An 18,121-nucleotide genomic window follows, 5' to 3' on the forward strand; every position below is an offset into this window, starting at 1 on the left:
AGAGAGAGAGAGAGAGAGAGAGAGAGAGAATATCACATTAAAACCAAGCTCAGTGCTGCAAGGCTTATCTGGAGATGGAAACGTGCGTAGCCAGACAAATACCTACCTTCTGATTGGTCAGTGACAGGAATGCAATAATAACAAAGAAAAGGAAAATATCCCATTTGGATGCAGAATGGGAAAAAGACAATGACTCTTTTTAGTATTTGCCACTTTCCACCCCTGGCTAATAAAGCAATCGCTTTGGCTGAGGCCGGGAAGAGGGGATTGTACCCCACCCCCCTTAGGGCGACATTTCAGGACACCCCAAGCAGCCATTTGACTTTTCTCTGCTCTTTGTTTTTGTTGTTGTTTCGAATGTCTGAGCCGAGTTGCCTTTAACTCTCTTACCAACAGAGACCTTCCAGAGAGCATGCAATAAGCAGCAGATGGAGATGGAACAACATGGAGGGGGCCCATAGCGGGGAAAGGGGAGGGAAGAGACAGAGATGGGGAGGGCAAGGGAAGGAGGAGACAGACCCAGAGATAGAGAGAGAGAGAGAGAGAGAGACAAAGAGAGAGAGAGAGAGAGAAAGAGAGAGAGAGAGAACAGGGCAATCCAAAAGAAGCCAGTCAGAGTGGAAGGATGAAAGTGGAAAGGAAAACTGTCCATTTAAAAGGGAAGTCAACCAGGTTGGATTTCTGAGGTTTCAACACACCTGTTCCCCACTGGCCATTCAGTGTGTCCTATACAAGTGAGGGCTATTTGCATAAAAAGCAAACTCTTACCCCAGCTCTCACTTTCCTTTCTGGTAGGAAGCAGAAAGGTGGCCCTTAAAACGCTTTCAAGATTTTATCTCCTCTCTCTAGGTTAGAACTTTCTCCCCAGCTACCTTTAGAATGTAAATTCCTTGAGGGCAGGGACAGTTTTACTTTTGTTTTTGTATTCATCACACCTAGGTCAGATTCTGGCACTAAATAAGATGCTTGTGGATTAACAGCTTAATTCTCCTATGGATGATTGGACTTGGGTGGGGAGATGCTGATATCTTCCTGGAGAGTCCCAGCTGGAACATCCCCCTTCTCCTGGATTCAGGCATCTAAACTGACCAAGGATGGGAGAAAGCTATAGAAAGCAGATTCCAGTCCCATGGAAAAAAGTCAAATCGAGACCTATGGAAGGCCTCAGCAGAAGAACCCATGAGGAAATATTAGTTACCAGATTTAGTAAGGATCTTTCGAACCTGTTTCTTGGGATAGGACATAGGAATTGGGACTAAACCTGTGATTTCATCGGTATAGAGAACACCCAGGTAAGGAAACTTCCTCTACCAATGCAGGTCAACACCTTCTCTGCAACTTTCTATTTGTAGACAGAGCTCCTTAAACTGCGAATAGAGACTCCACATGGAGTCAAGAAAACTTTGGCAACAGTAAAAATTTCTGAATGAACGACCAAAAATTAATGAAAAATCAAATGCATAATGAACCCGAGGTGTTTCTGGCAGTGCTTGTCAGGGCTGCGTCATGCAAATTCTCTGCAGCCTTGGTTCTGAACACTAAGCGTATGCATTTGGCACTACGCATGCAACACCAGAGGATGCTGCCCAAAACACTGAACAGTTTCATGTCTTGTCCAGTCACAGCCAGTAGGTGTCAGAGGTGGGACTTGACCCCAGGTTTTCATGGCTTTGAGGCCAACTCTACCCATCTGCCATGTTGTCTCCCTTGGGATGAATGAGGGTTAAATCAAGAACTTGGGGGAGGGCTTATGGCCCTGCCTGAAGTTCAAAGATCCCTAGGAATGGCAAGGGACTAATTCAGGACTTTTTCCTAGAAACAGATGCATTTTGCTTTAGGCACCCAATGTATTTCTGAAAAATAGGGATGGAAATGGATATTTTGTAAATTACATCCCATTAAAAATCATGTGAGGGGAATGAACTATTTAAAAGAAAATCCTTTTAAAAAGTGAACAGATTCTCTGGTGAAATGAATAATCACCCAGTTTATTTGGTTTGGACATTTCCTTTTCCTGGACCCCTAAGGGCTGGGGTCCATGGGTTTTGCAAAGGGTTCTCTCTCTGACCTTGGTAGAAGAAGGATGACAGTGGGTTTGTCCTACTCTGATGGGACAGAAAGGTGAAAGGGCCGAGGCTAAAATCTGGGTAGCCACCACACTGAGGCATTTGAAGACATGCCATTGGGGGAAGCTGAGGGGGGGGGGAGCATAGCTAACAGTAGTCTTTTCCCATGTCTTCTCCTAAGTTATTTATAAGGATTTATAAAGTGACAAAGGAAAAGCTAGGCATTGTGAGGACTTGCCTGGTGCTTGAGCCTAGCATTTCCAGGAATGCGGAACAGCCTTGAATTCTCAGGATGTTGCCCAGGACTTATCTCTTATGGTGAGTCAGTGGTGGGAAGGAGAGGACAGGGTTCTTCCCATTGGCTATCTGAGCTACTAATGAACATCAAACCAGCCACTGATGGTATACCAACAAATTACAAAGATCATTGACAGGCTGGCCCGATCCTGCTTCACAGCTCAGCCACTCAACAACATGGCAAAGGAGGAGAACAAGGTGAAAAGTCTCCTTCTTCTACATTTCTATGTATCCGATGACTTTCTGGAATTCCTCTGATATGGAATTTCTGCTTTAACTCTAATTGGTTCCAGGGGCCTTGATTATTGAATCATAAAGTGAATAATGACCATCCCCACAAAAGGATCCCTAGGTCTGCCCCAGAGCATATCTATGAGGGGCTACTGAGGAAATGCTCCAGGGAAGACCAGAGGCCATACTTGCTCTTTCTAACACTATCTTTACAAGTCAAGAATATTCTTCATGCCTTGGACTCTCCTTCACGTCCTGTGATGAATCTGTGCTTCATACTATGGGCTGCCTGCCAGCTTTTCCTTTGTCTTCCTCCTGAATCCTGGAGCTCCAAGTGTCTGGCATTCTGGAGGTCATATTGATCTTTGCCATATCATGTCATATACCCTCCCATCCTCCTTCTTTGAAAGTTGAACTAGAGTTAAATGAGTCAGGAGACCCCAAGGCTCTGGTATTTAGGAGCTACGGGCTATGGAGTGGGTGACTCCCCTTCTCTGCATCTCAATTTGCTCATCCATAAAGTGAGAAAGTTGAACCAATGACCTCTAAGATTCCCTTCCTGCTCCACTATCTTATGGGTTTTTTCTCAGTTCATGACATAAAGTAACCCCAGATCTTACCCTATGAGAGGCAGTTAGGAGCTATAGTAGAATGGTAGGTTTGCAGTCAAAATAGACCTGCGTTCAAATTACACCAGATATTTGCTGTGTGACTCAGGAAAAGTAATTTATCTTCTCTGAGCCTCAGTTTCCTCATGTGTAAAATGAGGAGGTTTTGCTCAATGGAACCTAGGGTCCCTTCCAGAACTAATCTATAATCCTATGGTCCAATGGAGGGTCCTGGAGGAAGGGACACTCACTTGACAAGAGTATTCCCAGTATGAATCGTTTCTTTCTATAGTCATCTTCCCTTTTAAATTCCAGTTACAGAGGAGGGGTAAAAAGAAATAGTTTGAAACAATGATCAGTGTCCACTTGAAATTCAAAAACATGTCTCTGCATTGACGTGGCCAAAGGCGTCCACAGCGACACACACAAACGCAAAATTCTAGAACAACACAGTAGATACCAGAAAATAAAATAAATAGAGAAATAGTTTGCATTTCTGTACATTACAAACGGGAAAAAATATAATAAGATCAAGAAAAGAAAGGGAAAAAAAAAACACAGGACAAGGTAGGTGAACTCCCCCAGCCCAGCCCTTGCCTGCTGTAATTCCCCATATTACCACGGTTCAAATGGGAGGCTAAAAAACAAACAAAAACACAGATGGGATTAAAGAGTTGTGTGGCTTTTAAAAGATAGAGTAAGCAAAAGTCTCCCCCATCACTTTGCCATCCCCACCCCCCACCCAAAACATTTCTCATCATTTACTAAACTCAGTGATACCCCAACCTGAAAGGGGGGGGGCTAGGTCTCCTCTTGGCTTTGATTCTACTTCCAAAACACTTTCCCAAGGGGAAGAAGGGGAGGTTAGAAGCTGGTGGCCACCCTACCCAATAGCATCCCATGCAAAGGGAAAGAAAGAAGCTTGCAACAGTACACTCAAGGAGCTGTTTTCATAAGAGGCTTGGGGGGCATGGCTATCTTGGGAGAGAGGGTGGGCAGATGGTTGAGGATCCCATCTATTAATGGTAAAGACGGTAGGGGAGTAGGGCTCATTTGGTTTATTTTCTGAGAGAAGGGTGATAATTGGCTGGTCTCTTCCACTCCTTTCCCTTGCCACCTTCAGCCTGGATTAGTTCCCTTGAAATTGGTTCAAAACAGGTCAAGGTTGAACTCTTTATTTGGAGAGAAACAGTGCTGGGAGGGGGTGATACCTGATCTCTTCCTGGATTTCAGGGTTCATGTTTTCCTCTGTCTTACTGTTATTTCCTTAAGGGAGGGTCTTAAAGATCACAGTATAGAACAACTGATAAATACCTGAGAGCACTAGATAAAATTAAAGCTTTGGGAAGGGGGACCTTTTTTTTCTCTTAGTCTCAGTGTTCTCAAAAGCAATAGGTAGAGCACTCTAGAGGTTGGTGGCAATTGGGAAGTGGCATCAAGAGTCCCTCTTTGACAGAGTCTAACTTCTAGATGTTTTTCATCCTACCACCATGACCACATAATTGCTGCTGTCCTAGGTGCTAGATATAATCAAGGGAAAGAGAAGGTCAGGGTCAGATAGAATTTCTTTTTTTTTGCTATGCCTTAGGGGTGGATACTCTCTAGTGTGGACTGAGGTATCTCCTTGACATGGGGAATTCTAAGAAACCTAATGTCACCCCTTTTTGGCCTTCACGGAAGGCTGGGCATTACCTTGTGTGAGCTAGTTAATGAAGGCCCTGAGGCCCCTAGAGAATGTTGATATACTGGGAAGCCCATGTTTGGTCCTTTCCTTTTTTCGTGTATGGGTTCAGTCCCACTGGGAATATGGATGTTGTCCTCTTTATATTTAGGGGTTCAATCCACTTTAAGGTTGTGGGTCCTATTTTCTTTGGGTTTATGCATTCTGTCCCCATTAGTTTTGTGAGTCTGTACCCCTCTGGGTTAGCTGGATTATGCCATGTTGAGTACATCCTGTGGCTTTGAAAACCAATGGTAGATCATCCATTTAGATATTTCCTGAACTGACCTAGAGAGAGAAGGGAGTGTCCCCTCCCTGATTTACTTCACTGCCCTTCTGTTATGGACTAAGGGAGGAGTTTCCAGCTACCAGTAGGTTTTGGCTGAAGAGAGCTCAAGGCCTAGAAGGTACCAAAGAATATTCCATCCAGGTTGGATTAGAAATCACTTTCTTGAAATAAATTTCTTCTTTAAAAATGGCCATGGGATGACAGCATCTAGAACATAGAGATATTTTCTTGGGTTCACAATTTTCTTAGGTTCACATATTTTCTTAGGATTCACAAAGCAGTTGCCCTTGTTTTTCTTGTCTAAGGAAATGGGAAAATTTGTTTAAAAAAAAACAGGTAAAAAGAACGAAAGGAAACAGCTAAAAATTCAAATCAAAATCAAAACCAACACATACATGGCTGCTGCTCTGCTAAGACCTGAGAAGTGGAGATCAAACCCCAAAGGCTCCAGGGATGAATTGTTCTCCACATAGCCCCTGCTCTGAAGCAGGGGTATAACCAGAAAGGCTATCTAAGGCAGCTGATATTCCAGAACCCAGAAGACTTGGCTGTAATTTTCTAGCCCCAGAAAGACATATCTTGACCTTCATGCCTAGGGATAGGCAAAGGAAATTTTGGATAAGGCAAGGTGAAGTGACCTTGTGTTCCAGGGGAATCAGGGAGGGCTGGGCTAAATATTCAGTAGGCTGAGGCATATTAGAAAGAATAGTGGACTGGAAGATAGGAAACTTGAATTATGCTCCTGGGGCTGGTACCAACTCATTTTGTGACTGAAGATATATTGCTTAAACTTAGTGGGTCTCAGTTTCCAATGAACATGGTTGGACTAGACAATCTCTAGTTCCCTTCTAGCTCTGAAATGCTGTGATTCAAGTCTCAAAAAGGAGACAGGTACCCTTCCCCCAGTCCTGTCTCCACCTTCTTGGTAGGAGTAATGAATGTGGAGTTGTGGAGACTTGGGTTTAAGTTAGTCCTGATAATTCCCCCTCCCCATCTCAGTCTGTGATCTCTGAGCTTCCAGTGCCCCCTCTGGGCCTCAGAGAACCATGCCCTCCTACAAAAAAGGATGGGTATAGGATAGATCTGAGTCATGTCTTGAGAGAGCAATGAGCTGATCAGATGGTCAATGAATCTTTTAATTTGAAGGGACATCAGATGTTGTATAGTTTAAACTCGCAGTAAATTCCAGAATCTTATCAATAATATCCCTGACAAGGGGTCATCCAACTTCTGTATGAATATCTCTAATGATGAGGTGTTCATTACCTAACAGACACTCCATTCTGTTACTGGACAGCTCTAATTGCTAGGAAGTGATATTGTACAGAAATTGGCTTCTCTCTAACTTCTAGTCTTCTTCCAATAGGGCCAAGCCAAAAAACCCTCATCACGCTTCAAAGCAGAGATATCTTGGATGAAAGGTGTGGTAAAAGGTAGGGTGGGATGAGGAAACTGGTCTTTCAGAGCAAAATGGGTGGGACTTGGGGCCAGGCACCTTCACGTGGACATTCAGAAGTTAAATGCAGAAAAAGAAAATTGGACCAGATACTAGGGACTTTTTAAAAAATGAATAAGAATTGTGCCAAGATGTCAAAGGTTTTATGGGATTTAAAATATTCCTAGCTTTGGGGGACTCGGTCCTAGATATGAGGACCTCAGGTTGGGGGGCAAGTGGAGCCAGGGATTAGTGCTAGCGATGGGGGTTCAACATTACAGTTAGGGGATAGCACTGGGGACAGGTGTGAAGGGATGGGACATGAGTGCCAGGGATAGGTATTTGTGGACTAAGTAATACAAGGTTGAACCACTGAAGTTACTTTTCGGGACAAAGGGATAAGGAAAATTTTGCCATTACTATCCAAGGCTAATGCTAAGAGTTGAAATTAAACCATGTCTCCTTAGAGGAAATGCTCTAATATCATCAAAGAAAGATGCATTTCCCATTTAGAGATCCCAGGAAACAAAGGATGATGGGAGTAGGGGGTTGGGGCAGGAAAATGACACACTAACAGTTTGGGAAGAACACCTGGTCCCTTAAGCCATTTCTCTTCCCTGGGGTTTAAGTTTCTCATCGGTAAAATGAGGGGGTGGGATTAGGTGACCTCTGAGGTCCTACCCAGCCCTAGACATGACCCAAGGCATCTGTTTCCCAGTAATATTGTCCTGTTACACATTCCAAATGGGATATTTGGGCCTCTCACTACTCCCAGCCAGGTGAAGGGGGCTCCTGAAGGACCTTGCTCTTGTGGCAGAGGGAGTTCTTGTAGTAAGAAGGAGCTCTGGTTTGGCCACTGGGACTTTCAAGTTGCAAGGACATATGGCTGTTAGGAACTCTGTGTTCTAAGTGCATCTCTTCCTCTGTTTACTAGTTGTATCTCAGTTTCCTCATCTATGAAATGGGAATAACATTTTCCATACCTTCTTCACTGGGTGGTAGTGAGAGATCAAATGGGATAATGAATGGGAAAGTCTCTTGAGGAAGGATAAAGCACCAGCACAAATGGAGGGGGCTACTCTTACAACTATTCTGTCTTCTTATTATTCTATGACCACCCTGGTGTCCATCTTCAGTCCATCCATAGCTGTAGGAAGATCTCCAACTTTTCTTTCCACCTAATTAATCAACTGTACACTCAGGAGCTTGGGGTGGGGAGTAGGGGGTCTGGTATAATCTGCCCTTGTTGGAGTACAGGATGGGTGGGGAGAGGGAGAGACAGGGGCAATGGACTTCAGTCTCCCCTAATCCCCAACACACACACACACACCACGAGGATTCACCTACAGACTTGGTGTGAGGGAGGGTCTGAGCTTGACCCCCACCTGACCTTCTATAAATGTGAAGTGACCTTTGCCAAAGTTTGGGGAGGTGGGTGAAGAGGGGAAGGTGAATGGTGGCAAGAACCAGGGGTACATACATCCAGTGGGGTGTCCGATGGGCTGCCTCGGGACTGGCTGGGACGCCTACTCCGCTGGCCATTCTGGTGTGGAGACCCCGATCGGCTGCGGCCCGAAGGAGAGGACGTTCTGCTCCTGCTGGACCGCTGGCTACTGGCCTTGGGGCCATCGTCTCTGGGCTTGGGGCTCAGTCTGTAGCAAGGGGAGGGATGGAGGGAGCCAGGGTGGGACCCTCCTACTTCATTCCCCCTCCACTGAACCAGTCTTGGCCATGTGGACTGGAGACAGAAGCCTCTCTGTCTATGGATCCCACACCCACCCCTCCATTGCCCCCTCTGCCTTAGAGAGAGATCAAAGCCTGGCTTCCTTAGGCAATACATCACCTCTTCCAGGAAGTCTGCCCAGACTCCTAAAGTCCCCAATAACCTCTGCTTGTTCTGACCTCTTCCAGAACTTAGCATGCTTAGCTAGTCAGGCAAGCACTTAGCTTCCACTCCCTGGTATCACTCCCTACCTTTCTTCATGCCTCTCCCATGAGACCATGGGTTCCCTGAGGTCACGGCCCCAAAAGGATTGAGAGTTAAATCCAGGTGGCCTGATGGGAGGTTTGATAAATGGATTGATCAAACGACCCAAGCTCTTTTGATTTCATCATAGGCAGGTCATAGAAGAACTGCCTACTCCCCTCCATTGCTCAATGTCCCAACTCTCCCCTCAACCAGATTCTGGGCAGAAAGACCCTTTGCAGAGGGCAAGGACCCCACAAGACTCAGAAGGAAAACTCAAATTCTCACGCACATTTTCCAAGCCCCCAGTCCCTGAACTCAGCCCAAAGGCCCAGCCACATCCCATCTGCCATGCCCTGGCATGGCCATGGCTTGCTGTAGGCTGGCCAGCCTACCTGCTGGGTGATTTGGAGCTGCTGTAGTTGGAAGATACAGAGGCGCTATGAGAACTACAGCTACTGTGTCGATGAGATCTTCTCGATGGAGACTCGCTATGAGGCCTGGAAAAGGAGAAGGAGGGGGAAGAGATGGAGAGAGGGGAGGCTGGAAGCAGAGACCAGCCAGGTTCTGCAGCCCTCAGAGCTGGAAGGAAGGAAGAGAAGGAAGCTCCTGGGCTTTCCTCCCCGTGCTTAGTATTCTTGCCTCTCCACCATCAAGCCCTGCCCTGGGAGAAGGCTGTGATATCAGCCCCTTTCAGCCTAGTGTGAATGAGAGACAATTTCTATGCTCCTCTTACCAGGAGCAATCAGCTGGACTATCAGCTTGAGGCCTCAACCAGGAAGGTGTGTGTGTGTGTGTGTGTGTGTGTGTGTGTGTGTGTGTGTGTGTGTGTGTGTTGGGACCAGGATCTGGCCCCAATCAGAGGGACAAAAAGCAACAACAGAGCAGGGCAGGTGGTGGAGATATCTGGGGTCCAGGAGGGTCTTCACCTGGCCTCTAGTCACATCAGTGTCTGCCTCCTATTCCTCTGCTTAAGACTGGCACTGACCACTAATCCTCCAGAGCCCCTCTCTGAGCCTCAGTCAACCCCACCCAAACCCCTTCTACAAAAAGGAAAGGGGCTTAGCTTCTTTGGGCAGGGGTGGAAGGAGAGAATATTTGCCCCAAACACCTCTTGCCATTTCTCAAAGCCTGAGTCAGTCTATGGCAGAACTCAGGCTAAACCACGTTCTTCCCTATATTTTCATGGTAAGCCTCAAACCAGTCTCAGCTGGTTCTTGGCACCCTGAAAAGTGCAGAAATGTGGGTCTCTTACCTCTTTCTCTCTTTGTTTTTCTCTTTTCTTTTGCTTTTGGGGCTTCGGGACCTACAAACAATAGGCAGCTCAGTGTCCAGGGAGTTAGGAGTGGGGAGAAAACTCACCTTTCCCTAAAAGCTAAGCCTTATGATGGGATGCCCCCTTCTTTGGGACTGAGCCCTATGATGAGATGCTCCAACCTTTGGGACTGAGCCCTATGAGGGATGCCCCCTTCTTTGGGATTAAGCCCTAGGATTGGATGCCCTAACCTTTGGAATTAAGCCCTATGATGGGATGTCCCCTTCTTTGGGATTGAGCCCTGTGATGGGATGCTCCAGCCTTTGGGATTGAGCCTTATGATGACATGCCCCAACCTTTGGGATTGAGCCCTATGATGGGATGCCCCACAGCTTTGCTTATTACCCCACACACAGGGCCTGTCCACCTGCACTTCAACAATTTTGTGGAGATCGTAGACCCCTGAGACCCAGCTCTGAGCTGATCTCCTCTGAGAAGATTTCCCAGGCTTTTTTTTTCATTCTTTCCCTCTGGGCAGCTCAACTCTTAGGTACATATTTAATCTGGAGCTGACTTAATTAATGTGAGAGAGATGAGGACAGTTTTTCACATGCAAGGCTGAACCAGCACCCTTAGAGTAGCCCCAGGTGCTCAGCCATTAATTCGCCCTGCTGAGAGCATAGACAGTTCTGGCAGATCCAGTCATACCTGGGGTGAGATAACTTGGTATCTTTCTGAAATGGAAGGCTCTTGTCTCATGCCTGCCCTCCCCTCCTCTCCCCTTCCCCCAAGTCTCTCTCCCTCCTCTGAGTTTCTAGATTTTCTCTTAGGTCTGTGCTCAGCACTCTGCTTGGTTTGGAGAGCCCCTCCAATCATGCTGATTGATCCCAACCCACTCAATGCCTACTACCTGGCTCACTCGATTTTGCCCTTAACCCAAATAATTTCCAGTTTCCACCAGATCACAGCATTGTAGAATGTTAATGAGTGAGGGTTCATGGGGCTTAAGAGCTGAAAGGAGCCTCAGAAAGCTAATCCAACCCCCTTATTTTATAGGAAACTGAGGCTCAATGAGGGAATAAATGTTACCAGGATTTGAATCCAGGTCTTCTAATTCCATGCCCCTACAGAATTTAGAATTTAATCCCCCAGCTGCTAGTCTGTACAGGGAATAGAGTATTGGGCCAGTCAAGAAGACCTGAGTTCAAACCCAGCCTCAGACATTTACTAGCTGTGTGTCCTTGGGCAAGTCACAAAAGCCTCCATTTCTTCATCTGTTACTTTGGTAGAATGATAACACCTGCCTTCCAGGTGCAAAGATCAAATGAGAAAAATGTGTAAAGTGCTTAATGTAGTGGCTGGCACATAAATACTTGTTTCTTTCCTTCCTCTAGCTTATGCTGTCCCTCCCTAAACTACCTTGTTTCTCTTTTGCATTTATTTTGAAGTTATTTATGCATGTACACGTTATTTTTCCCAATAGAATAGAAGCTCCTTGAGGGCAGGATCTGTTGTATTTCTGCCTGTGTATGACAAGTGCCTAGCCCAGGAGCTTAATAAATGCCTGCTAATTGATTAATAGTGTTGAAGGGGGCCTTAAACATCACATCCAGGGCTCTCAATGACTCTGGCCTCCTTAGTCGGAGCAACCTTCCAGAGGGAAGGACTGTGTCTTCTGATTGCTTTATGCTAGAGCGGCCTGACCTGGGACTGGCTCCCAGTCAGCCCTCAGTAGAAGTGGCTAGCAAAAAGTTCTTAACTCTGAGCTTCTCTTTGGGTGCCCACTCCCTGAGATTTCCACCACTGGAGGGCAGCAGAACACCAGCTCAATTTCTGGCTCAGCCATGTCTGTAAGGTTCCAATGGGGGAGCCTGAGCAGAGGCTCATGGGTCTAGGGCTGGAAAGGACCTCTGAGGCCATCTTGCACACCTTCTTCATTTATACATAAGGAAACTGAGGCCCAGAGAGATTTAAGCGACTTAGGTTCATAAATTTAGATCTGGAAAGGACCCTAGAGGTTAGCTAGTCCAGCCAACAAGCCTACTACCATGTTCCAAAGAAAGACAAAAACATCCCCTTCCCTCAAGGAGTTTACATTCTATGTTATAGATAGGAAAACTGAGGTTGAGAGGTTAATGACATGCCCAAGGTCGCAGAATAAGTCCCAGGGATGGTCCTGTCCCAGGAAGAGGGACTTAAAGGTAAAGAGAAGGGGTGTGGGCCTTTTGGCATCTTGGAGTGTCTTAGCTGCTTTTGTTCCCCCCCAGGTAAGCAAAGCATATGGGGAGGGAAGAAACTCCAAGGTGACCCAAGAGCCTCCCTGTCCCAGCCCCACATCTCTCAGGATCAGGTCATTTGGCTAGGGGCCCCAGTCATTACCCACTGCTTTAGAGAAAGGGCTCCCCCCTCAAATCTATGCAGAGCTCTGGTCTTAGGGCACACTCAATGTTGGGAGCAGTTTGAGCTGGGGCTGGCTCTCAATCTTAACCTTGTTCCGCAGTTTCCGGGTCCAGCCCCCACTTATCAGTGCTCCAACCAACCTCAGTGGACTTGGACCTGATTCTCCAGCCATCCCCGCCACGCCCTTTGCAGGGTCCTGCTCACCTGTGTCTTCTCTTCCTCCTGGATCCTGAGTCAGACCTGTTGGATGTCACAAAAGGGTTCACGTTTAGCAGACATTTGAGGAATTAAGCCTGCCCTCCCTCTCTTCCATGCTGCAATTCCTTTCCTTCCCTCCCTGGCCCTGAGCTCTGGTAAGGTGGGTGGGGAGGACAGATTTGGGAAGGAGGGCTCAGGACTCCAAGCCTGGGGAAGGGATGAGACTTTTTAGGTACCTGTCACGTCTATGTTTCTTTCCATTTTTCTTTTTCTTCCGAAGGGGTGAGGAGCTCCCACAGCTGCTGACACAGGACAGGAGCAATAGCTTTCACCTCTGTTTCCTTAACTATGTCTTTCCTCCCCACCCCCCCAACATGCCCACACGATTGCAACAGGGTCTGAATAGGGTGTTCCCCCTTTATTCTCTCACCTCTCCCTTCAAATCATCCTACACAGATGATGAGTTAAATTCTTCATTCTGACCAATTACGTATCTGTTCAAGACCCTTCAATGCCCCCATTGCCTCAGAGAATAAAGTTCAAAGTCATTGGCAAGATTCAAGGTCCTCATCTCCACACCTGACATCACTTAATCTCTTATTACTCACAAATCAGAACTAGACTCAGAGTTAGGAAGGAGCTGAGTCCACCTAGTCCTGACTGACGGTTCCCTCAGACATCCCCATGCTGCCTTTACTGGAAGACCTCCAAGGAGGGCCAACCCACCACCTGGCCAGGGAGCCCATTCCCCTTTTGTTTTTTTCTTGACAAGGAGCTGAAACCCATATCTTTGCCACTTCCATCCTCCCCACTCCCCTCATCTCCCTGGTTCAGGACTCTGGGGCCAAGCAAAGTAAGTCTAATCCTCGTGCGTACAAGCTCTCAAGGCCTCCCAGACTCTTCTCTTCTCCAGATCAAACCAAACCAGTTCCTTAAACCAAGTGTCATATGAATTGACCTCATTGTCCCTGTCACCGTCATCTCCATGCTCTTTCTCCCATCTGTGCCCTTTCTAGAGTGTGGCATCTGGCTTGTCCCTTCTGGGTACAATTCATCTACAAACTATAGTCCATCTGAACTGGTCCATGCGCCACCTGTGACCTCATTCCCTACACCACCACCCAAGGTCTCTGGAATTTCCATAATTATTTTACAGTGCAATTCCAACACCACTTACTCCAGGACTGCCCTTTTCCTTCCCTAACCTCACAACACTTCGGCAGCCTTTATAATAAAACTTCTGCAGTTTTTGATGTAGAGGTTATCCACCCCCCACCTCAAACTGAGAGCTCTCCAGGGCAAGGGCTGAGTCTAACCTCAGCTTTGTACTTCTCACCAGCTGTCTAGCACAGTACTCTGCACACAGCAGGTGATCAATTATTGTCAGGCTGAACTGAACAGAACAGAACTGAACTGAATTGAATTGAACTGAATTGCATTGCACTGCATTGCGTTGAGTTGAATTCAGTGGCAAGGTCAGGGCTGGAGTGAGAAGATAAAGTCTGCCATCCAGGTTCAGGAGAAAGCAGTTTGAAAAAAACCCCAGATCCCAAGGAGGGGGTTAAGAATCTGGGAATCAGGAATCATAGAATAATAAAGACTGGAAAAGTTGGTGGTTATCTCCCTCTCATTTTACAGATGGTGAAACTCGCCCCTCAATGGCTGGTCTTATTGTGAAGCTTGATTTCTGCCAAACTCCTTGCCCCTGTTGCTCCTTCTCCCCCACCCCAAGGTCTCTGCCCCATGCTCTATTCTCCAGGACCTTGTTCTCACTGTTGTTATAATCCTTGCCCTTGACTGAGAGCAGCTGTCCATCTCTCATCCTATGGGGATCTGAACTGTAACAGTGGACTCAAAGGAATTAAGACCTAATAGAGAATTCCTAATAGCAATATAGTGTGGCAACTGCCCCATAGACACAGTTCTGGGGTTGGTCTGGGGGGGCCAGGGTGGGAAGGCAGAGGGCACAGGACCTCTTGGTTTGGCTTTGCTGCAATTCTTAGCCTGTCCTTTGCAAGGATCCTTGGGTGTCCTCTATTCTGCACTCAGGGTGGCCATCTGTATGGCCTCCATCCACAGCCCTTGCCTTCTGCAGAGTCTCTGAGGCCTGAGATTGACACTCCCACCATCCCAAAGGCACCAGCTCAGCCCAGCTCACTGACCTGCATTCAGAATCTAGCTTCCTCTTTTTGCTGAGGACAGGTCCCGGGGGAGGAAGGCAGGCAGGCAGGTAGGAAGGCAGGCAGATAGAAAGACACAGGTGGAGGTGGTTAACTGGGTCAGGGCCCATCTCCCAGAGCAGAAAGAAGGGGAGGGGGAGCAGAGGGCCAAAGGGATGATGCTAGATGCTTTGGGGCCAACTTTTCTCCCTCCCTGTCTTCATCTTCTCTTCTCTCCCTCCCTCCCTCTCTTCCTGGGCCCCCCATCAAGCAGGGCACTGAGATCCAAGGAGATGTAGATGGCAGCTGAGGAGGGGGATCTATCTGTCTTGTGACTCTCTCAGCCTAGTTCCTAGACTAGGGAGCATATCTAGTCCAACCCTCTTTTTTTATTGTCTGATTTTCCCAAGGTCACGGACAGAGCTCTGAGGTAGGATTTGAACCCAGGTTCTCTGATGCCAAGGAGGGTAGCTATTGTGCCAAGGTTAGGGACATCAGCCCTGATTCCCAGGTGACTTGGTCAGAGCTCAGGATTTCTTCAGGCGCATGCCTCTGGGCCTCTCCTCCTCTCCCTCCACAAGCCCAGGGGCTCTGTCCACTCACCGACTCCTCCGATGGCCAGATTTCTTTTTCTTCTTCTTCTTCGGTGGGGGTGAGGCTGAGCTGCTTGACCAATGCTTGGTTCTGGGAGTGGGGTGGGGGAATGAGAGGTGAGATGTGGTATGGGGAACAAGGAGAACCCAAGTCCTTAGCCTGGCCTCCTGATACCTAGTTTTCAAAGTATCCACAGCCCTTCATTTGTCCAGACTACCACCTTTTTCCCCGGGGCCCCCTGACTCGACACCCTTCCACTACCACCAGTACCTTTCATTTCCAAAGCTTGCCAGTTCCCCTGCCTTCCCAGCCCACCCAGTCACTCAGCCCTGCTCCCAGTTCCCATATAGAGAGCTCCTCCAGTTCCTGCTCCCTCCCCAGGGCTCCCTTCAGGGCCTGACCTGTATTCTCGGTGCCCACCATCAGCCCGGTAACAGTCAGCAGGACAATCACACTCAAGAGGGCAGTCTTCCTCATAGGGCAAGTACTCCAGACCCTGGGCATCCCCCTCAATCATGTAGTGGCTTTCCATCACTCTGGCCAGAAGACAGAAACAGAGAGAAAGGTCAGACTTGGAGCTGGGAGATCAAGGCAGAGGTGACTGCAAACATCCAGGTGACGGGGGATGAGGGCCCAAAGCAGGTCAGTGACGATGTGAGTGGGGAAAAGGTGATGTCTGGGAGAGATGCAAAGCTGATTCAGCAGGATTGGTGGGAAGCCCCATCCCTGGCTTTTCACACATGCTCTTTTCAGCATTTTGCCACCATGGCCGACACTTTGGCTCCCAAGCTCTACATTCAATTGGGAGGCCCAGTTCCTGCCCCCAAGAAGGAACTTGTTGCTGTTATTATGCCCATTTTTACAGTCGAGGAAATGGAGGCAGACAGACGTTGAGTTTCTTGCTCAGGGTCACATAGCTAGTAAGCGCCCAAGGCCAGATGTAGGCTCAGGTCTTCCAGACTCCAGGCCTGGCACTCTAGGCACTATGGTGCTGCACTAGCTGCCTCTAGTTTGACAGGGAGGCAGCTCTTGCTTTAAGGGACCCCCTGATTTCACCAAGGAGACTAAGTTTCTGCAGCCAGGGAGTCCCTCGCTGATGGGAGAGCCTGAAGCCTCTGTCTTTGGAGAGACCTTGGTCCCTGCCTTGGGGGAGCCCCTAGCGTGATGTAATTCTCCTTTCATAACATCTCCCCAATGCACTCTTCTCTCCTCTGCCCCAGCCCCACCCTGGTGCAGACTTCATCACCCCAATGCCTGGACCAGAGCGATAGCTTGGTGGGGGGGGGGGGTCTGCCTGCCTACAGTCTCTCCCCACTAATCCGTCCTCCATTCAGCCAACAAAGTGATTTTCCTAAAGGGCAGATCCAATTACATCACCCCTCCACGTGATAAACTCCAGTGCTCTGCTTGGCATTCAGAGCCGCTCCCAACCTAGCCCCCTCCTCCCTTTTTCATCTTCTCACACGTACTCTACGATCCAGTGGCACTGGCCTCCTCAATGGTCTTTGCACAGGACATGCCACCTTCCAACTCTGGGCATCTTCCCTGACTGTCCTCCATGGCTGGAACACTCTCTTCTCTTGGCTTTCCTGGCTTCTATCAAGTGTCAGCTACAATCTGACCTGGTTCTCTAAAGTTAGTGCCTTCCCTCTGATCTACAATTAGATTTCTATATACTTTTACAATCTGTAATTACACATGATTTGTTTATGATATATAATTTGCCATATGTGTATATTTGTATATACACACCTGTGTTTTTATATGGCCTTGCTTGTCCATAGTTGGCAACGTGTTGTCTCCCCCATGAGCTCCTTGAGAGCAGGGACTACTCTCCCTTTATTACTGTTTAGTTCAATGTCTGACACTTTGGTTAGTCATTTCAGTCATGTCTGGCTCTCCGGGACCCCATTCCGGGTTTTCTGGGCAAAGGTACTGGGTGGTTTACCATTTCCTTCTCCAGCTCATTTTATAGATGAGGAAACAGAAGTAAACAGGCTTCAGTGACTTGTTCAGGGTCACACAACTAGGAAGTGTCTAAGGTTGGATTTGGACGGATAGAGATGCCTTCTTGACACGAGGCCTGGCACTATAGCTACTGTGCATCTGCACTTAGTAGGCACTTAATAAATGTCTGTTGATTGAGCGACTGAAGGAGGAGAGTCTCTGTCCCCAGCCCCCTGGACGTCCACCCGCCAAGCAGCAGCCATACGCGAGCCGAAGGGAGCGGAACAACCCTGCGCTTGTCTCCTTTCCGGATGCCGAGTGCTTCTCCATTTCTTCCCATTAGCCCTGTTCCTTCTTCGCCTTGGGAAGGTGCCACCTTTCAAATATTTATAGACTCTGATCATGCTTCCCTCCCTCCCGCTCCCTTCCTCTGCCCCTCCCAAAGTCATTGCTTTACCAAGCTGCTGCCGAGACTCGGCTCCGACCACATTTCCTCATACATCAGTCCTCTCCCTGGGCCCTTAATCATCTTGGCTTCTCTCCTCCTAACTGCCTCCAATTTGTCTTCTTGCAATGATGTGCGGCTCTCCACGGAATACCGCCCGAGCCCCCTCCTCCAGGCCAGCTCCCCTTTCCTCTATTCCAGGCCGAGGGGCTGAGCAGGGCTAGATTCATCCGCTCGTGGGCGGCTGGTGCTTCCAAAGACGCAGCTTTGGAGTTTGTACAGTTAACACAAGAATACATTCTGCTCTCAGTTATCCGTGCTAATGAGGTGCCGGCAGCGGCACGGATAAGGCAAAAAGGAATGGTCTCCAAACCACAGACTCCTAAACTCTTTGTCTTTTCAATGTCTCCTGATGGGCGTGGCACAATGAATGAATGTAGGAATGGATGAGAGACTGACTGGGGGTCTGGGGATCTGGAGTTGGAAGGGTGCTTCAGAGACCATCTAGTTA

The 18,121-nt window shown here is 47.9% G+C and overlaps 1 protein-coding gene across 1 annotated transcript in view; it reads right to left on the reverse strand.

The window, feature by feature from the left end:
* Positions 1–18,121, reverse strand: part of SRRM3 (serine/arginine repetitive matrix 3) — a 105,322-nt gene that overhangs the window by 14,493 nt on the left and 72,708 nt on the right. Inside the window, exons 4-11 of the mRNA XM_069089456.1 lie at positions 15,620–15,754; positions 15,228–15,308; positions 14,628–14,657; positions 12,702–12,764; positions 12,472–12,507; positions 9,868–9,918; positions 9,008–9,112; positions 8,127–8,298 (exon numbers count right to left, since the gene is read on the reverse strand). Coding sequence (XP_068945557.1) covers positions 8,127–8,298; positions 9,008–9,112; positions 9,868–9,918; positions 12,472–12,507; positions 12,702–12,764; positions 14,628–14,657; positions 15,228–15,308; positions 15,620–15,754 — 673 coding nt within the window. The remainder of the gene's footprint in view (positions 1–8,126; positions 8,299–9,007; positions 9,113–9,867; positions 9,919–12,471; positions 12,508–12,701; positions 12,765–14,627; positions 14,658–15,227; positions 15,309–15,619; positions 15,755–18,121) is intronic.

The sequence above is a fragment of the Petaurus breviceps genome, unplaced genomic scaffold (genome assembly GCF_028583685.1).
Source record: "Petaurus breviceps papuanus isolate PSGF00001 unplaced genomic scaffold, PetGlider_PUasm1.0 186, whole genome shotgun sequence".
Lineage (NCBI taxonomy): Eukaryota > Metazoa > Chordata > Mammalia > Diprotodontia > Petauridae > Petaurus > Petaurus breviceps.